Here is a 20835-nt window from a genome sequence, read left to right as displayed (position 1 = left end):
ATAGAAGATAGAACAGGTTTGCTCAACCTTCACTTTCAAGAAGTTGGGAGTCTCATTGGGAACAGGTGCTGGGAATTTAATGGTTCTGTTTTTTTTTTTATTATTGTGTAATTAAGTAACAATGGGGAGTACAGAGAGTGCTCTAAAAATGAGAAGATCTGGCTCAGACGTTTAACATCCTTTCCTGGACAGTAGTAAAAGAACCATTCAATCCTATTTAGCAGTTTTTGGAGTAAAATTGTTAGAAGTATGTTTCCATGTTAACGCTTTGTGTGATGACAACAATGTCAAGTTCACCTTGAAGGCTGGAAGATTGGGTGGGAGCTTTATAAGCAGCTAATAAATAGAGTAGATAAACCATGTATATTATCTGTGCAAAGGCATTGTGGGCTGTACTGGGTTCCTGAGACTGGTTGGAAGAAGCACCACCTCCTGTCCTGGTGTTGCCTCCACTGGGTTTGTTCCCCCATTTCTTAAAAATCAAGATGTATAATGTATTTTAGTGATTTTTATTATTTGCTTATTATTGAGACAGTAGCTTGCTATGTAGCTATCGGTGGCTGCCCTTGAACTCAGGGATCCACCTATTTTGGTCTGTCTGTTACTACACCTGACTTCTACATTTTCTTTTTCTTTTGAGACAAAGTCATCTATCTATCCTTGACTGTCCTGGTGTTCACTGTGTAGACCAGGCTGACCTTGAACTCACAGAGGTCCACCTAGATCTTCTCCCTCCCCACCAAGTGCTGGGATTAGAGGCATTTGCCACTACACCTGACTTGTATAGTGTATTTTAACATTTCATTTCCATTTAAATTTTTTGAGACTCCTCACGAGGTATTTGGCACAGTTACTATACTTTAGAATTTCTCATTAGTTTGTTAGTTTCTGTGTCTATGGCTCTTGATGACTTTGGTAGGCTTCTTCTAAAGTTAGTATTTGTCGTGTTGTTTTCTTTGGTTCTGTGGTAAGAAATTAGATCTTTTATTTCCTCACAGATGGTAAGAAGATAGGACATTCTAAAGGTGGCTTTCAAATGTGTGTGACCTGGAAAATAAAAGAGGTGTGATTCTACATCATGCCGTGCTTTGTGAAGACACTGATTTGCAGGAGTGAAATTTCTCTTTTTTTCTGCTTTGCAAGCAGAGCTAACATCTCAGAGGAAATTTGAGGAGATCAAGAAGGCCAACGAAGCTGCAGCCAGGAAATTTGTGGAGGAGAACTGCAGTTCCTCCTCTGAAGAAGAGGGGGATGAAGACTTGGAAGGGAAGCAGGGGAAAATCGTCGCTAACACCTTCATATCATACACTACCCACACAGGTATTAGCTTACCAACTTTGACCTCTTTGCTATAAGCAGAAGAATATTTCTGATATTGTTTAAAGTTTAAATTACTATCCAGAAGTTTTTCATTTTCAGCATGGACATCTTGTGAGTTTGAGTACATCTTGCTATTTAAATTATGTGCTGTTAATTGTAATCTTTGTATGAAGTAGATTGCATAGTAAGTGCTCTTTACAGCCCTAACTCCCAGAGAAACAGGTAGGGTAGGTGGTTACTGGTGATGATTCTCTTAGGTCACAGGGCTGTGGGGAAACCCCCTCCAGTGTAGTCTTCATTTTCTTCTCCTTTTTAATCACGGCAAAGTTGCTTTAAAGTCCATTTTGTATCTAGACTTTATTACTGGAGTTTTTATCTTACATTTGATTCTCATAACTGCTTTTAAAAATTAAATCCTTATAGGTCTGACATGCATATTCATTATCTGTTAATATATGTTTGGATTAAAACAAATCCTCCCTCCTTTATTTAATGTGAGACAGAACAAGTCATTAAAGTAGATTATTTCAAAGATCAGATTTATACTCTTAAACTTTCCAAATTTTATACTCAGGTCATTAGAAACATTAACACTTCTCAGTATTTTTATAGATGTATTTCATGCTATTTATATAGTCTTATGTTATACTTGCTTATACTCTCATTTTAGCTTTTGTGTTTTGTATTTCTTACTTTAAAATCTTGTTAGAACTAGAAAAACGTTTTCCTGGGAAATGGCTCTTCATAGGAGAGAAGATCCTCCCAAAATGACACAATTAATAGATGGCAGAGTTGGCCTCTGCCTGATTTGCTCAGCTTTTGAGCTTTTTGGTTTTACGAGACAGGGTTTCTCTGTCGGTTGGTCCAGCCCGGCCTCGAACTCATAGAGATCCGCCTGCCTCTGCCTCCCGAGTGCTGGGATTAAAGGCGTGTGCCACCACCGACCGGCAGCTTTTGAGCTTTTATCAGGCTCATGGTATTCTGTGTGTAAGAGCAGCATGAGTCTCAAGTAGACGAGACTGCTGCTCTCGAACCCGTCCACTGGGGGGAACATCAGTAGACTGGTCAAAAGGACGACTCACAAGCTTTCTGCTAAGGTTTAGAATTGGGCATGTTCACGTTGGCTCAGAGTCTCTGTTATGTGAAATGAGTCCGGCGATCGTAATATCGTGGAGTGGCTGGAGTGAAGTAACACTGCTTGTCAGATGTCTACGGAAGTGTCTGACACATTTTGTATGCTTGAGTATTAGAGGCTTTCTGCCACAGCTGATCTTCTTTCTGTCCTTGTCTTTTTAAAAGATTTCTTCCATGTCTTCCTTTAGGGATAGGTCTTCTGTCATAATTACACATCAGCTCTCTTCTATTTGTTACTGATTTGTTCCTTAGTTATTATACAGTGCTTTACTGAGATCAGGATTGTTAGTACAACAGGGTCAAGCAGAGTGGAGTTTGTATGTTAACTAGAATAAAGAATAAAGATACTAACACGAGAGTTAGTAAAGTCTTCTGGCTGACTCGTGTAGAGTGTGTGTGTGTGTGTGAGAAAGTGTGAGTGTGTGTGTGTGTGTGTGTGTGTGTGTGTGTGTCTGTGTTGCAGTCCGTCATCCTTTTGGTGCTTTGTGGGTTACCTGCATGTACTGATGAAACTGCAGAGGTTGGTATGCATTCTCCTAAATTTATGACCCATTTCCTGAGGAATGAAGGAAGTTCAGCTGAAATGTCAAGCCTAGCAAAATAAAAGCTGATGAAAGCAACTTTAAGACTTGAGAAGTTCTTGCTTCTGGATAACTTCCTAAATAGAAATCTTAAGTTTATCTTAAGTTTTATGGTAAAGAGGACCTCACTTCAACCATTCTAGGTAGTTAGATTTTACTTTTTCTTTTTCTTTCTTTCTTTTTTTTTTTCCCGAGATAGGGTTTCTCTGTAGCTTTGGAGCCTGTCCTGGAACTTAACTCTGTAGACCAGGCTGGCCTCTGCCCCCTGAGTGCTGGGACTAAAGGCATGCGCCACCACTGCCTGTTGTGGAGTATTATTTTAAGGTATGCTAGTTTTGTTTATGCTCTGTAACATTTGTTTAATGATGCAAAGGTGTGTTTGATTAAATAAAATTCACCTGCAGTCAGGAGGCTGGGTCAGCAACTAGCTGACGGGAAGTTGTAGGGAAGAGGCAAGTGGAGAAGGGTTTATAAGGAGGGGTGAGAAGAAACACCTGGGAGACTGGAGGGTGGGCTAGGTGAGCTGCTTGCTATTCAGCCTCTCCGGGAAGCAGGGTTCTACCTTAGCCTTTGAATCCTGAGTTCCTTAGCAGAACAGATTTAAATACGTTTCCTTAGTAGCTTTGAAAGAGTTGATGCCTGAGGGAACAGAATTTCTCTAGGCTTCAGCTCTTGCGGTCTAGCCACTACTGGTAGTGGCAGAGTTGCAGTTACTGACTAGGATAGCTGTAGCTTAAAAGGCAGAACAACTAAAACAGAAAAATAACAACTGTCCGGCTGGCAGGTTTTACCTTTAAATATGGCACATAGTAATATAACACAGCTGTTTCTTAGTGTAGATAGTAAGAAGTAACTATTATTTGCATGCTTTATGAGTTTTTAGCTTATTTTTATCTTCAGTAATTTTTGTTTCAAATATATTAGTGCTTTGATTCTCATTCCTGGATGTTCTACACTATGGGTGTAATACATTAAGGAAACTGGACCGGTTGGTTAAGTGTTTTAATTTAGTAAATGCCAGAGTAATGAGATGGTCTTCCCCCACACTGGTGAGTTGAGCACTAGTACATTACCAAGAACCCCTCCAATTTTTGTGGTCTTAGCCTTTGCATTTTTGTGATTCTCTTCTCTGGACTTAAATTTGCGTGGCTTTATTCTAAAGAGTATGTCATCTTCACCTGTGGATATCTCACGCTAGAAAAGATGACTTCTTGTTTTCTTACCTACTTAGTAGCTCTCCAGTCTTCTAACTCAGAAATGCACAAGCAGAGGTTTTATATACATGGCACAAGTTAAACCACAGTGTGGTTGTCACCAAAGCCTCCTAGATTTCACTTGGTAACTTTTAAGCATACTTGTTTATTTTTGAAACAGGGTCTTATTCTGCAGCTCTGTCTGTCTGGTCTAGAACTGCTGTCTGCCCCATGTTTACCTCCTCCTTACTCAGCCTCCACGCGGCCTGACTTCTTAATTATCTCCTAGTGTCCCTGTACACTGGCTGTACACACTATTGCTGGCCTTTATGGCTGCTATTAGCATTTGACAGAAGAGAAAACTGAGAAGCATTAGGTAACTTTCCACAGTTCTAACTGCCTTTAACTGCTACTTTCTGCTCATTCCAGTCTTGACCTCCTCAAACTCAGGTTTCCTTATTTGCCACTGTGGTTGTTTTAGAGTATGTGACATCCGGTGACATGCTGTGTCCAGTAGGACATGCCAGGCAATGCACTTTATTGCTTTAACTAAATTAAAATCCAACTTTCAAAGAAATATTACTTGAATTTCATATAGATAAACTTAGACTTTAATATGTAAGCCTATACCATCATATTCTTATATTTAAATTGTATGAATTAGTTGTTAAATTGTATGTATAAGCTGATAAGATTTTAGATGTTACTTTTTTTAAACAAAATTTTATGTGAGCAAAATAAGCATACTGAATACAATTACTCTGTTTGAGGCTATTTTAGAAAGTAAAACATTTGTCGTTAGTAGTTTTGTAGTTTAAGAGTGCTTTACATTTGTCCTTTAACACCGTAAATGGCATTTATGTTTATGTCCTGGTAGAGCACACTTTTCTTAAGTTCTGTGTTTAGTTAGATGATTTTAGAAAATGAAGAACTAAGATTCTTATTTATTTAGTTCTTTTCTGGCAGCAAGTTTTGGTTTGAACTAGGTATCATGGTGAATTCTGTCCTACTTTATAAGCATATGTTATTGACCTACTTTTTTTGGAAATTCAGTCTGTGTCGAATCATTTGGTTATGTTAAAGGCATGTCAGTTCATTTTTCTTACACCATGACTTGAGTTACCTCCAGTTTGGTGTCATTTGTATTTTAGAGTACTCTTTGTAAACTCCTTTTTTTTTTTTTTCTTGGACCTTTTTTTCCACTAAAGCACAGGATAGGAATTGAGGACTCACTTAGTCAAACTGAGATCACTGTGTCTCAGGTTTCTCATGTATAACTCTGCAATAATAATAGTTTATCCTATGACAATATTCTTAGTGCTTGGAAAGAATTAGTACTTGCTTAAAGGAAATACCGTCTGGTAAATTTCTTCTCCTACAATGCTTATACTGCTGTTTAAAGCAGAAGTGAGCATATAATGAAATGTGGTTGTTGTGCTATAGGAACCTCAGCATCTTCTCATTCACAAGATTTTATTATGAGTATGTTTGTTATGTGCTAGCCCCTCCCTTCAGGGGTGAACTTTTCCTTCATACTTCAGTTTTTTGATACTTCAGCTTTTTGCCATAATAGGTGGTCTTGCCAGTGGTTCTGCCTTCATCAAAATTGTTACCGATTTTAAGCAGAAAGCAAGCATGTGTGTGAGCGCTGAAGTGCTATTAATTCATGGACTTGGTAAACCCTTGCCAGTTTATTGGATATTTTCCGTTGTTAAGCTTTGAGGTTTTGTTATATTTTCTGCAGTTAAAATTGCTTGTCATTTGTCACATAACCTGATTGTTAGTGAAGATATGTTGTTTACTGTGATGTTTTCAATTTTTACATTTTAGATGGTGATATACATGAATTAGAGCGAACAAAACAGTATTTGAATGAAGCTTTTCAGGCAGGGGCTATGACGTGCCTTATTTGTATCGCTTCAGTGAAGAGAAACCAAGCAGTAAGTTCTTCTCCTTTATGATACGTCTCTCCACAAGTATCATAGCTCACATTTATATACTTGGCCATTTATTGTATTTTCACTATGTTTGCTTAAAAATTCATTTGACAATTTTATATGTGAACTCATCTCTGTTTTGTAAATCTAAAAAATTAAGTAATTTTAGCACTGTTGATATCTGAAACAAGTATTTTAATTCTAATGCATGTGTTGCTTTACTAAAATATTTTTAGCATCTGTTGAGAGATTCCTACAAATACAAAATGTTACTATGTGGTACTATGATCTAACCAGAGCCTACCACATGCTAGGCAAATGATATACCGCTGAGCTACATATTTTCAGTGCGTTCAGTAGGACAGTGCAGTAGAGGCAGGTGTCTTCAGACTCAGAGTCACATCTCCTTAGCTTTCTGTGATTTCAGCCCCTGAGTAGTGTATCTACACCAATGCTTGATCTCTGTGTAGACTACTCCTTCTGTCTTTTCAAGGTTGTTTGTTCACCTTGGGAACTGACTCAGCCAATAAAGAGGTTAAATGCAACACTAGGAGTTCATGTCTCCTGGAACAACATTCTTCCAGAGAATTGGTGAATGTCCCAATCTTGTTAGGGTGCTACTTGGAGTTAGAACAGCATGCTTTATAGTTTTTTTTTTTAAGGGCTTACTGCAGTGTCGAATTGTTGTGACCTTAGTAGTAATGACTTCTACAAAATACCATTACTTGGTATTTCTTCCTCCTCATCTTGTCCAGTCACTCTTCTAGGTTCCCATTTTAGGTAGGTTTTTGGGGAACCAAAGCTAAGGAATTAGCTGTTTCTTTTTATGTAATGCTGCTGTCTACTTTATGTTACATCTGATTTTTCCCCCCAAATTGTTGTAGTAAGGAAACCAAAACCAAGTTTTCTACTATGTTAAAGTATTAGTAGACTTAAAGATTAATTTATTAATTTAGTATTACTTCTTAAGCCTTAAGAATTTGTTACATGGATTTGGAAGTCAGAGGGCCACTTCGTGGGCTTTTTTCCCTTTTTCTCTATGTGGGTTCTGGAGATGGAACTCAGGACTCCACATGTTGCACAGTAAGTGCCTTTAACTGCTGAACCATCTCACTGGCTCTTTCTTAAGGTTTTATGCTGTATATATATATATTTTCACTTTTTGCTCAGTTTTTGAATTTTGCATAAGTGCTAGACTTACTGAATTTATGTAACAAAATAGGTTATTTATACACACATTTTATGACTAGGATTCTTTTGTCATATTGTTTATAATTGGGAGTAACAGATGTCTAGCAATAAGAAATTGATGAAATTATGGCACACAAATTTATATAACATGTATAGCTATATTTGACAAGGATAAATGTTTATATCATGTTTTAAAAAGATGTTATTATCAGTCAGTACCAGTATATATATGTGAATATATATATATATATACATACATACATATGCACATTTATAAAATTAGACATCATTCAGATTGTTAGCCGTGGTTTTTTCTTGCTAATTGAATCTGGTTGATGAATATTTTTCTTTTGAATGGTATACCCCTAAATACAATTTTCTAAAGATCTTGTCTTCTATATCAGGAGTTTGTTTTGTTTTTAATCTTTAGGTAAGTTTTTAAAATAATTCAATGTGTGACAATCATCTTAAAGTATTGTATAATTAACAAAGAAAAATCATATATAATGCATTTTGACACCTTTGTCTTAGGTTTGGAGCTGCTCAGGATGTTTCTGCATATTCCACATGCCCTGTATTCAGAAGTGGGCTAAAGACAGCCAGTTTCTTGTATCTTCTGTGACAGATGAGGATTTTGGAAAGAAAGATTATCCTTGGCCATGGTAATTGTTTTCTTGTTCATTGGATTCAAGTTGTGAAATAAATGAACATTATGGATCTGAAATTGTGTTGCTAGAAGTTTCAGTCCATTTTGCTTTCTATTACCTGTCTGATTTGTGAAGACAGGAGACCTTGGTAATGTTCTCCCTGCAGTTTTTATGTAAACACATGTGTCTCTCAATAACTCTCTCAATAACTAACAAATCATCAGTCTGCTTTTCCTGTGTGTTGTAGAATGAGTGTGGGTTCACACGGATCATCGGTGGAAGAAGACACAGGGCACTTTAAGGCTGATTTTAGCCTTTGCAGCTAGCTATAGGGGGACTCGGCCCAGGGCTTTTTTACTTTCTCCAATTTACACCTTTAGCAAGTTGATTTCCATATCCCCAAAACATTCTAACTAAGCTTTCAAAGGGCAGATGCCGTATGCAAATTCTCTATTAAGGAATAGCACAGTACTTTTCCCAACCAAGTTTTGCATGGACTTTGTACACTTGGGAAACACTCAGGCACTATTCTTGTGTATTACGCAGAAGGTGCTGAAGACAAAGGGCAGATTGAGGTTGCTTGCTGACATGTTGAAGCCAGCCAGCTCAGCCATGTAGGAGTTGTCCTTACACCTGGGAAACAATGCCTCAGATGTGCTTTCAAGAACTTGTCTATGAGGCTGAATGAGAATCATTCAAAATTGTACCTCTCTTTCCTTAAATTCCTGTTAGTATACATTAGTGTCATACTGTATATGCTCATCATCTAATGTATTTTGATTATATGATTTCCAGTTATGTCTTCAATCTCAACATTACATTTGTATATTATGACATTTATTTATCCACATTTATTTTACCAGCTTTGTTTATTATTGATTATTGGACCTTGGCTTCTGTTATTTTTTGAGGAAAAGTGGAGAAGTAAAATAATTTGTTCTGCTAGTCTACAATGGTACATTCATTGTTAAGGCTAATTAAATGTCAGCTCGGCATTGTATGTTTATATTACAATTTTTGTAACTGATTTTTTATAAATTATAAGGTAGTGTTCTTTTTTTGTAATACCTCCCAAGTTGTATAGCTTCAGGCCTAATAAAATCTGGTTATGAGTCTTATCTTCCTTAATTTTCATGAAAACCGAGGTATTTGTAAAGTTATGGCATAATTTTTAAAAAACATTTTAGACATGGGCATTTCTTTGTAAATAATTCCAGCAGTCCTGAGAGATTTTGCCTGTTACCCCTGAGGATGTGGAAGTTAGCTGACAGCTGCATTGAGCTCACACTCCTCTCACTTCTGAGAGGCAGAGCAGGAGTCGGAAACCTGGGATTTACTTTAACTATTGACCTTTTTGTATTCACCAAGTCCAGCGTGGTGAACGCTTTCTCTTCGAGCTGCTTTAAAAGAATTTATAAATTTGGAGTCTATGCTCGGTTGTTCTCACAGCGGAGGGATTTTAGTGTTGGGTACAGCAGGGGCCAGGTGTCCAGAGTCACTGGTTGTTACTCACAGCAGAGGGATTTTAGTGTTGGGTACAGCAGGGGCCAGGTGTCCAGAGTCACTGGTTTAAGAGATTTGAGCTTCACTCTCTCCTTTTGCTCTGTTCACTGCTGCTGTAAGTAGTGATTTTTCCATAGAGGAGTGAAATGCCAGATACCAGAATAATGAATTGCTACTTTTCTCCTAGGCCTGAAAGGATGAAAGTGTAACGTTCTGTGTAGTATTGCTTACAACTCTTCTGAATAAAAATAACTGACTATTTAAGTTAAGAACCTACTTTGTTTACTTCTTGTCAAGATGTAACCAGAACCTGGTAAAAAATATAATAAAGTAGTTACTTGATTGAAATGAGCTTTTACGTTTTGTGCTTCTAAGATAAGCACATTTTGAGTAACCGGATAAGGCCTTTGATTGTTGATATTCTATCATTTTAAAGTGGAACTCATGCATTTGTACACATCACCCCTCCCAAAGTAGTTCTCTGTCAGTCAGTGCAGGCTGGCAGTGTAGCACATAGTGCCTGTTAACCGTCCAAACACATCCCTTTTTATAACAGCTATAAGAAAGTCATTTTCTTTTAATAAAGGGAAATTAGCTCTTTCAACAAAATGTTGGTGATTTATAAACATGAGGTGTGACATTAGTTTTCAGTTTTTACTTCAAAAATCATTCTGTTTAAGAGTGCGTTTGTGCATGTGTGCATAGTGTTTGGGTTTAAGTGCTGGTGCCTCTGCAGAGGTCAGCGGCATTGGCATTCCCCTGCAGCTGGAGTTACAGGCTATGGTGAGCCACATGATACTGATCTGGGAGCTGAACTCAGGTTCTATTTAAGAGCGGTCAAGCCATCTCTCCATAACTTGTTTTTGAAATTTAATTATGAGAACAAATGTGTTTTTATTATTCTGAACATTTGTATAGTGTTTAGTTGGATGTACAGCATGTTCTCATGACAATTAAAATACATCATCTTTTATACAGAACAAATTTAAATGGTGCTGTGCCAATAGCCTGGTGCAGCACACTGACTGTACTCAGTTGTTTGGGAAGGAACAAGGTTTAGAGCATCTTTTAGGAATGATCTGTGATGATCTCCAAGTGATTTTTTGTTAGAGTTGAAGGTTGTTATTCCTATTACCCAAATTTGCTTTGACGTTGTAATGTATAACTTACTCTGTTAGCAGAGAATTTAAAATTATATTTAAACTTTTCCTTGACTTACGTGAACTTGAAATATGTGTATTTTGTCTTAGAGATGGAACATTAGGAAGTTCTCAGAGCTGGAGGAACAGCTAGTGGTTAAGAGTACTTACTGCTCTTGCAGAGGACTCAAATTCAGTTTCCAGCACACATAGGGTGGTTCACAACTGTCTGCAACTCCAGGCATGTATGTGGTCCATATGTACACGCAGGCAAAATATTCATAAAATAAAAAATAGATACACTTTAAGAAAGGAAAATTAGGAAATTTATTTGTTTACATTCAAGTGTTCCCCCCCCCCCCCAGGGTTTCTCTGTGTAACTTTGGCTGTCCTGGAACTTGATCTTTAGACCACACTGGCTTTTACCTGGTGCTTTTTCCTTCTTAATTATAGGACTTGGTTATGTTTCTTCTTGCTATATTTAGCCTATGTATAACATGGTTTTTAAAATGTTTTCTTTTGGTGCTATATTTTGTTCATTTATAGGTTATATAACCATACTTTAAGAAAGCTGAGTCTTGTATAAATCTGGATGAAAATTGCAAAAATGTAGTTTGTAGAAATTTTGGTTAAAAATCTTGGCTAGTAGAAAGCTGATGTTTCTTTTTGTTTGTAGTTGTACTTTGGATATCTGTGTTTAATGCATGACAACTAATTACATGTGGCTAAGTCAGGTTCTAGAAGTATAAATATGAATAAAAAGTGATTGCCAAGTTTTATGTGTAGTCTCATCTCATGTGCCATGTTTGGCTATTGGCTCTTGTATTTGCGAGTGAATTCTTACTACAATCTCTGTATAACTTCGTGAATTTACTTTTTTACCTAACAAAGAATTAAAGTATAGTCCTGTTACTGTTGCCTCTTATGTTACTTTTAGTGATGGGCTTAATATTTCATTTCTTTTGTAGTCCAAAATGTAGATTTGAATACAAAAGATCAGAAACACCTACTAGATATTATTGTTACTGTGGGAAAGTAGAAGATCCACCTTTAGATCCATGGCTTGTACCTCATTCCTGTGGCCAAGTTTGTGAGAGGGAATTTAAGCCACCTTGTGGCCATAAATGTCTACTACTCTGCCATCCAGGTGAGTTTCATATTGTATGTGTAGTTGTTTTTGACTGTTGTTTCTTCTCAATGTTCAACCAAACAGAATTATTCAAGTTGAATTGAAGTTTGTTGTGAGAAAGGATTACCCTTTAAGTAGCAATGAAGAAAATGATGAAAATTTCTGAAAAATGTAAATCTAAGAAGTTTCAGTTACCAATGTTTTAATTACTCTACCCCTCCCCTTTGTTGCATTCCAGGTCCCTGCCCTCCTTGTCCAAAGATGGTGACAACTACTTGTTACTGTAAGAAAGCAAAACCTATCCCTCGCAGGTGCAGTGCCAAGCAGTGGTCTTGTCAGCTGCCGTGTGGACGCAAGCTGCTTTGCGGGCAACATAGGTGTGAAAATCCTTGTCACGCAGGTAAAAGACCATATGTGGGAAACCGTGACTTTAAACAGACTCAAGGCTGTCTTGGTTGCTTTTAGTATTTGTGTACTAATTTATGATTGTACTTTTAGGAAACTGTCAGCCTTGTCCAAGAGTTAGTAGACAAAAATGTGTGTGTGGTAAAAAAGAAGCGGAAAGAAGTTGTGCGAGCCCAGTGTGGCACTGTGACCGAGTAAGTGTGGGTGCCTCTGAGGGTGAGGGTGGGTGTTAAAGAGCACACACAGCGACTGGGAGCGCAAGTGTGTCCTGGGTTAGTTGAATAAAAGGTACAACACATACAGCTCCTTTTCAGTTTATTATCTTAACTACTGGAGAAAAAGGCTTTTTTTTCCTCTCAAATAATTGCAGAATTCTTAGTTCAATGTGTTGTTTTACCCCCACACTTTTCTCCATTGTTTAAGCTTCTGCCGTTCTCTACTTGAGATAATGCCATTGAGAAAGTGGAATTGTTTTTGTGGGTTGCTTTTCCTAAGATTGGAACTGGTGTAGTACTGGCTAGAAGTTTAGTGGACGGTCACACACATCTGTCCTTTCTTCCATTTTTATGATACACTCTTTGCTGTACAGGAAATAGGTATTCATATGTAAATGTGTTCACATACATGTATGACACCTGTGTTAGACATAAAGGACAGTAATATGAAGAGCATAATGAAGTTGTGAGTGCAAATGGGTTGTGTTTTATCCTACCTTTTTTTATAGTTGTAATCTCTTGATGAGTGCTTTTATTTTAGGTATGTGGAAAGACACTGCCATGTGGTTACCATACATGTGAGCAAATTTGTCATGTTGGTGCTTGTGGAGAGTGTCCTCGCTCCGGGAAGAGGTCATGTCCATGTCAGAAATCAAGTAAGACTTGTTTAGAAGGAAATGAGCTATTGAGCTATGAGAAGATGTAGAATAAATGGTCATTTATATTACTAAACAAAACAATCTAATTTGAAAAATATGTGTACTATAGGAATTAAGCTACGTGATTTTCTAGAAAAAGGAAACTTGACAGGCTAGGGAGAAGGAGGACCGAGAGCTGGGGCATAGAGGGTTTACGGTGCTGAAACTGCTCTGAGATGTTATGTACCAGTCACTGAACTTCTGTCCATAGCCATAAAGTAAGCACACATGGAGTGAGCCTTCACATCAACTGGGAGTTTTGAGTGATTGTCGTGGAAGGCCGTTAGGTGTAACATTCTGACTTTTGGTATACATTGGTACTGAAGGAGGCTGTGCTGCTGTTGCTGTAGGTATGAAATTCTGTGAACTTAGTTTTGGTTGTTAAGGAGCAGTATAGCAGTTTGAGTGTGCTTTCCTGACTCCTGCAGTAGGAGCCATTTGTAAGATTTTTTCTACTATTTGTCATAATGTGATTGTTAAGGTAAGTTTTATAGTGTATTTTAAGGCTTGTATTTTTTTCCATCCTATGAGATTGAACAAATTTCAAAAGAAAATTCTGCATATGTGGAAATCCCTCAGAGTTTTATGTTCTCATACTAATTTTTCTGACAATTTCTGAAGCAGTTTGCTCATAAAAATGCTTGTTGATAATAACGTGTGTCCAATTTCTTTTTAAGAAATGTAAGCTTGCTGGGTGTTGGCGTACGCCTTTGATACCAGCAAGTGGGAGGCAGAGGCAAATGGACTCTTTGAGTTCAAGGCCAGCATGTAATGAGTTCTAGGACAGTCAGGGCTACATAATAGAGAAGCTCTATTTCAAAAAAAAAAAAAGATAAATTTGTCTATGTTGGCAATGGTTGGGATGTATAGGGCAGGAGAATTGTGAATTTAGGGTTAGTCTTGCAAAAATATTAGGAATTATTTTTATTGAAGTTAATTTTTCTAATATGTGGTTATAAAATTTTTGTGGTTCAAAAGCTGTCATTCTTCAAGAACTGAAGAACAGGGATCTTTGTTAATGATTTCACTATCTTATTTAATGTTGATATTTTGTTTGTTTTCAGAGTTTTCTTTGCCTTGTACAGAAGATGTACCAACCTGTGGAGACAGCTGTGACAAAGTGCTTGAGTGTGGAATCCATAGGTGCTCACAGCGCTGCCACCGAGGACCTTGTGAAACATGCAGACAAGTTAGTTATGTTTCAGACACTTCCTTTCCAGAACTATGTATCAAAATATGTCAGAAGAAAGTGGTGTTGTGTATGTTCTTATTAGTTTCATACACACCTGTGTCATTGTCTGTGCTATCTAATATTTATAGTATTGATCAGGAAATCAAATCCAAACATGACCCTTTATCATTTTCCTTGGTACAAGTTACAATGTTGTCATTTGCATAGTTCAATGGTGGGACTGTTTGCTACCAAAAGTTATTTAGAGCTCTGTTGAATTCAGCCTACTTGCAATGGAAACAGACATGTCTAGATTTGAGACGTTAAACTTAAATACATACATTATTTGATTTCAGCCATACTACTCCGTTAATCAGGTAGGTTCCTAAACACTCCACTTGTCTTTTACTGAGATGAGATGGAGATGTTAAGTTTGGAACCACCTATTTGTGTGTTTTACTGTTTGATACCAGATTTCTACTAGATTTCATGATTAATTCATATGAGGTGCTATTTGGAATGAAGTAAAACAAGTATTTTATGAGACTGTTGTCTGAGCCTGCTCCAACGAGCCTACTAGGACACATTGTGAGGACCCACAGGCTGTTTTGGATTAGTTTTTAATACAAATTTGTTACTAAGGTTTTTGTCCTCTTAGTCACAAAAATTGCCGCATGGAGAAAAACATTAGCATTAGTCAATTTAATGATGCTTGTTGATGGTTGGCCTAGGAAGTGGAAAAGCAGTGTCGCTGTGGAAAGCATACAAAGCGAATGCCATGTCACAAGCCTTATCTTTGTGAAACCAAGTGTGTTAAAATGCGGGACTGTCAGAAGCATCAATGTAGGCGAAAGGTATGTGCGATAAACTTGCAAAACTGATTTAAAAGTTTTTGAAGTTTTCCTTTTTGGCATCTGATAAACACTTATAATTTGTTTCTCAAGTATTCAGGCATATTCTTTGTTTTCTATATAAAATAATAGTAAATATTCTAGGTTAACAGTTTTTATTAGTGGGAAATCATGCCAGATTTTGGATTTGGTGGTACATATAGGTCCATCACTCAGGAGTCCGAGGCAGAAGGGTCTTTAGTTTGAGGACAGCCTAATCTAATATAGCACGACCTTGTCACAAAACTAAAAACAAAACAAAACGCCAAAGACTGTATGTAGTCTTCTTTTCTCACACTGATTCTCAGCTTGGCTTTGGGACTGTTTCGTTTTCTGACTGAAGAGGAGTATTTTGATGTCAATGCCTAACAAAGATTAGGTGGTGTCTTAGGACTTCTGTTGTTGTGAAGAGACTCCGTGACCATGGTAACTCTTTTAGAGAACACTAAACTGAGGTGGCAGCTTACAGTTTCAGAGACTCAGTCCATTATTATTATGGTGGGGAGCATGGCAGTGTGCAGGCAGACATGGTGCTGGAGTGGTAGCTGAGAGACCTACATCTTGCAGGCAACAAGAAGTCTACTGTGACACTGGGTAATAAGAAACCTCTTCTTCCTTCAACAAGGCCATAACCACTCCAATAAAGCCACACCTGCTATTAGTGTCCCTCTCTATGAGATTATGGGGAGCTGTTACATTTAAACTGTCACAGAAGGTAATAGAAAGTAGATAGATTCTTGGCTTGGAGTGAATCCAATTGTTATTTTGTTGGGTCTGTAGAGTTGTAGCTCTTATATATATTTTTCTTTTTTTATAAAATATACTTTGTTCCTTGGCAAGAGCCCTGGTTCTTAAATTCATCAAAATGTGAATAATTTCAGCTTTTTTCATTTACTGTTAATGTATATCATTTTTCATTCCTTTAGACTTTAAACCTACTCATGTCTTTAGATTTAAACTGCATTCCTTGCAGAGAGCATTTAGATTTCATTTAATCCGTGGTGGCAGTATTTGTCATTTAATTTGGCTACACATCACCTACATTTAGTGTGACTGTTAAGTCTGTTAACCATCTTTGTTTTGAGACAGGGTCTCACTATTTAGCTCTGGCTGTCCTGGAACTTGCTCTATAGACCAGGCTGGCCTCTTCGTCCTGAGTGCTGGGATTAAAGACATGTGCCACCACTGCCTTGCTTCTTTTGCCTTTTTGAAAAATTTTACCATGGAACTTCTCTTCCTTTTTTCATTCTCCTTTCCTTCCTCCTCATCCTCCTGCTGGAATGGCTAGCCTCAATAAAGGCTGATTAACTGATTTTTCATCTAAATGGTGACCTTAGAATGGTACCAGTTGCCGGGGGTGGCGCATTTACAGTTTTGTACTGCCTCTTAGCTTGCCTTGTCCTAACAAGAGCATGTGACTGACGCTCTCTTAGGTATTGAATCTCTCTTGCATTCTCATGTTCACTCTCTTGCTTGCTATTGCTAGTTGGTTTTCAGGATTTTTCTTTATATTATCAGTTTTTAGTAATTGCTTTCTGATGTTCTGTTTTCCTTCTGTAGTGCTTCTTCAGGGTTTGAAGTTACTTTTTACATGTTCAAGCAAAGACTTGAAGGGATCTGTTCTGGAGTTTTTCAGAGATTTCTCTAAGTTGTATCATACTAGCCTGCATAAACTGTGAACCCCAGATTCTGCTTCTGATTGATCTTGGCATACAGCCTGGAAGCTAATGTCATCGTGGGGCTCGCCTTTTGTGCTTTTCTTCTCAGCAACTCTTGTCTTGGACTGTCTGACTAACCTCTAAAATCTGTAACTTCCAATCTATTGCCAGGCTTTCTAGATGTTTGGACAGGGGTAATTCTGATCGTTACTACCTTTTCCTGCATAGAAATGCCAGTTAGCTTTTTCACGTCATGGACCATGTAATCTATTCACTACTGCTACTGAGTGATAGACATTTTGTTACTCAGCAAATATCTATCTAATTGAGAAGTTTTGGCTAATTGATTAATTGATTTTCAGTGATAATATATTTTTGAGTACTGAAACTTGTTCTTAAGTTTACAGCTCTAAGTTTCTTTAAGACAGTCATAGCCTGTGTTTCTTTTTACAAACCTGAGTTTGAGAAAAGTTATGGAAAGAGTTAAAGTGACAGTATAGATCCTAAATAGTTGCCTGAAATTATGAATGAAAAGTTCACATAGGTAATATTTGTATTTTTCAGAGATTAGAAATGAAAGAAGTGACAGGTTAAGGAGTGTACCTTCATTTCTTTATTAGTTCTCTCATTCTATGTTTTGAAAATAACTAACAGCCTACACATTCACACAATTTAAAGTTAAATTAGTCAGATTCATTGTTTGAAAATGGAACTGGATTTGATCAAATCTTGGGTTTGGGTAATTTTCTGCATAAGGGAAATTTTGTGATGGAAATTGTCATAGAATAATTAAGAGGCAAGGAAGTTTAGTGTGGTTTCAAGTTCTTAAAATAGTGTTACTATTAGAATAATATTGATACTCTTGAATAATTTTATCCTTAGAGTGAAAATAAGCTTTCTGCTTTCTAAAAATTCTGTAAATGACTAGGACTTACATGCTATGTGTAGGGTTTCAGATTACTCTTTATGTATTATGTATTTTCTCTTTAGTGTTGCCCTGGAAACTGTCTACCTTGTGATCAAAATTGTGGACGGACTTTAGGATGTAGGAACCACAAGTGTCCATCTGTCTGCCACAGAGGTAAAATTTCACCGTACATGTTATTATGTATGTCCTTGGATAGATAGATATGTTTGCTTGTTGTAGTTTTGAATGAGTAGCATTTTAAATTTGTTATTAGGACAGAACTTTTAGAAACAAGAACATTCTAAAAGTTTACTGAGATACTGATACACATAAGGAAAGGTATAAAAATCTTAAGTGTGTAGTGTTATGAAGTGTGTGAGTGTGATCATATACTGAATCCAGCTTGTTAAACTGAACTCTGAGTGTTTCTCAAAGCTTGTGTCCTCCTGAATCACTCGCCTGATTGTGAACAGTAAAATCAGTTTTTCTTACTTCCTCTGTGTATGTGGAACCAAACCCTGAAGCATGTAGCCTTTGTGTGCACCTTTTTGTTTAATTTGCTGGGCATCATTGGTACTTCTGCTGCTCTCTGATGGCAGGCTGTCCCATTATACGCTGAACAAATACCCTTAGTATATCAGTTAACTGCTGAAGGGTATTTTGGCAAGTCGGTCAGTGTCTTAAAAAAAGCATTGAATTTTTCCCTCAGGCAGTTGCTACCCATGCCCAGAAACTGTAGAAGTGAAGTGCAGCTGTGGCAATGCAAAGGTGACAGTACCCTGTGGGCGAGAGCGGACCACAAGGCCACCCAAGTGCAAAGAGCTGTGCAGGTTGGTGTGAAGTTTTCCACAGTCTGACATCTGATGTTTTAACATTAAAAATTCATGCTGATTTCTGATAGTATTCTTTTTTTGTTTTTTTGAGACAGGGTCTCTCTGTGTAACTCTGGCTGTCCTAAAACTCTATAGTCCAAGGCTGGCCTTAAGCCTCTGCCTCCCAAGTGCTGGGACTAAAAGTGTGCACCACCACTGCCTGGTTTTTGACAGTATTCTAATTTTATTATATGTTAGTGTATTCCAGCAATTCTCATAGTATAATCATTTCTTATGATTTTGGAAAGTATATAAATAATTGCACTTTACATGTATTGTTGAGTTGTCAAAAGTAACTTAAAAACTTTCTGGTTTAGTCGACCATCGACGTGTCATCATACAAGTCAAGAAAAACACCGCTGTCACTTTGGCTCATGCCCACCGTGTCATCAACCTTGCCAAAAAGTTTTGGAGAAATGTGGGCACACGTGTCCAGCTTCGTGTCATGATCAAGCATTAGTGAGGCAGACTGGCAGGGTAAGAACAGTGTTAAAGAAGTATGCTTGGTTGTGGTTGTGTTTTCTTCAGTGATTATTCAACAAGCAGTGACAAAAATGTCTTTAGAGCACTCTGCTTGGACGTGGAAGATGAAGCAAACAATACTTGATCTTAAGAAACTAACAAAGACTGGTGTATTGCCCAGTGGTGACTTCCCCAGTATCTCCATGGGCCTGGGTTCATTCTTTAGTACTGGGGGGGAATATAGGGGGGGGTGACTAATAAATATGTGTAAATACAGTATGACAATCATGGTATTTAAATTAACTTGCTATTTTCCCTTCGAATATAGCTAGGGATATAGATATTTCTCAATTTACTACATTATTTTTTTTTTTATTCAGTATTTATTGAGGCCTGACTGTGTGTCAAGTTCTAGTTGATGAGGAACATATGGGAGATTGCATTCAGTTGGTGGATATGGGAGTTTAAGTGCTTCTCATTTGCTTTTGGCTTACAAGAGGTTAAGGAAGCTATACTGCCTTAGTTCTAGCCTTTAAACTGTCATCTGCCTCAGTTTTTAGTATTGAGTGTGTGGAGAGGAATAATCTTTACAATGCACACGGAATAAAATACTTCATTAAGCACATTTTCTCGAACACTTGGATGTAGTTCAGCCTGTGTGAGCAGAAGATCTGTAAGAATGATTTCCCTGGTTTCTTAGGAAGGCTGCATGGACTTAGTCCTTCTGACCTTACAATGTTTTGCATTTTACTCTTAGCATCAGCCTATAGGTCCTTGGGAACAGCCAGCCGAGCCAGCATTTATTCAGACTGCATTACCTTGTCCTCCGTGTCAAGTTCCTATTCCTGTGTAAGAGCCGGAGTTTTAACCTTTAAAAAATGTTTTTGACATAGTATGAACTTCACCTTCTTTGCTTTTTACATTTCATATTTCAAGCCTGACCTGCAAACTAGTCCCTGTGTTCTAGTTTATTCTTTCTTCTCCATGTTTGCTGTGATGCTAAACTTCTGTGCATGTCTCTTTTTGTGTTCTCTGTTAGCTAGCATGCACTAGACTTAGCTTTGCATAGCAATAGGTACTGACAAGCTCATGATTTGTTACTTTCCCTGGTGATTCTCATGTTAAAGTGCAGTTAGGTTTAGATGGTGAACTTGAAGGTGAGTGTGTGAAGGAGCCATTGGAAATTGAAGGAAAGCTTCCTGGGTGGATCAGGAAATGGTAGAGATTGAGTTTTAAGGAGTTGAACCTGGAAGGATGGGGAACCCTTTAATGTTTCCTACTTTCAGCAGAGGCCATAGATCATAGAAGAAAAGAAAACAATTGTGAGGAGCAACAAGGATTAGAAAGGGGGCTGTTAACAACAGTTAAGGTTTCAACAATAATTGGTGTTGATCTTTCCGAGACAGAATTCTGGTTTTATTTCTAAAAGTATCATTTTTCTTCTGCAACTTCCCTTATACTGTGTCATGGTACATAATCCCTCTTTCATGGTGCTGGAATCAGTTTTTTAGTATGTTAATTTTTTGAACAGGTTAGAGACATAGCTCAGTGATTAAGAGCGGTTCTGCTCTTCCAGAGGATCCAGCTTTGATTCCCAGGACCCACACGACTGCTTACAATAGCTGTCTCTAACTCCCCCTTTAGGGTATCTAATGCCTTCTTCTGGCCTCTGTGGGCATCAGGAATACATATGATACACATGTAGATTTGTGCAAAACACCCATACACATAGTAATGGAATAGATATTTTTTTAAATAAAGACTGTTTTTTTTTTAACCTAAG

General features: G+C 37.6%; 1 protein-coding gene across 4 annotated transcripts in view; it reads left to right on the top strand.

Moving 5' to 3' along the window:
• Positions 1 to 20835, top strand: part of Nfxl1 (nuclear transcription factor, X-box binding like 1) — a 36521-nt gene that overhangs the window by 2174 nt on the left and 13512 nt on the right. For 2 of the 4 annotated variants that reach the window (XM_013121048.3, XM_013121051.3), the window contains exons 3-15: positions 1147 to 1320; positions 6059 to 6168; positions 7888 to 8018; positions 11614 to 11792; positions 12013 to 12174; positions 12273 to 12373; positions 12936 to 13050; positions 14157 to 14281; positions 14995 to 15117; positions 17802 to 17892; positions 18428 to 18548; positions 18908 to 19067; positions 19810 to 19901. In XM_013121048.3, coding sequence (XP_012976502.1) covers positions 1147 to 1320; positions 6059 to 6168; positions 7888 to 8018; positions 11614 to 11792; positions 12013 to 12174; positions 12273 to 12373; positions 12936 to 13050; positions 14157 to 14281; positions 14995 to 15117; positions 17802 to 17892; positions 18428 to 18548; positions 18908 to 19067; positions 19810 to 19901 — 1684 coding nt within the window. Of the gene's footprint in view, positions 1 to 1146; positions 1321 to 3964; positions 4085 to 6058; positions 6169 to 7887; positions 8023 to 11613; positions 11793 to 12012; positions 12175 to 12272; positions 12374 to 12935; positions 13051 to 14156; positions 14282 to 14994; positions 15118 to 17801; positions 17893 to 18427; positions 18549 to 18907; positions 19068 to 19809; positions 19902 to 20835 lie in introns of those variants that run through there. The other 2 variants (XM_021233382.2, XM_040747171.1) reach the window with 2 other exon arrangements.

This window comes from Mesocricetus auratus, unplaced genomic scaffold (genome assembly GCF_017639785.1).
Source record: "Mesocricetus auratus isolate SY011 unplaced genomic scaffold, BCM_Maur_2.0 Super-Scaffold_100006, whole genome shotgun sequence".
Taxonomy (NCBI): Eukaryota; Metazoa; Chordata; class Mammalia; order Rodentia; family Cricetidae; genus Mesocricetus; species Mesocricetus auratus.
The sequence above is the reverse complement of the archived record's forward strand: the minus strand, read 5'-3'. Positions and strand labels throughout refer to the sequence as shown.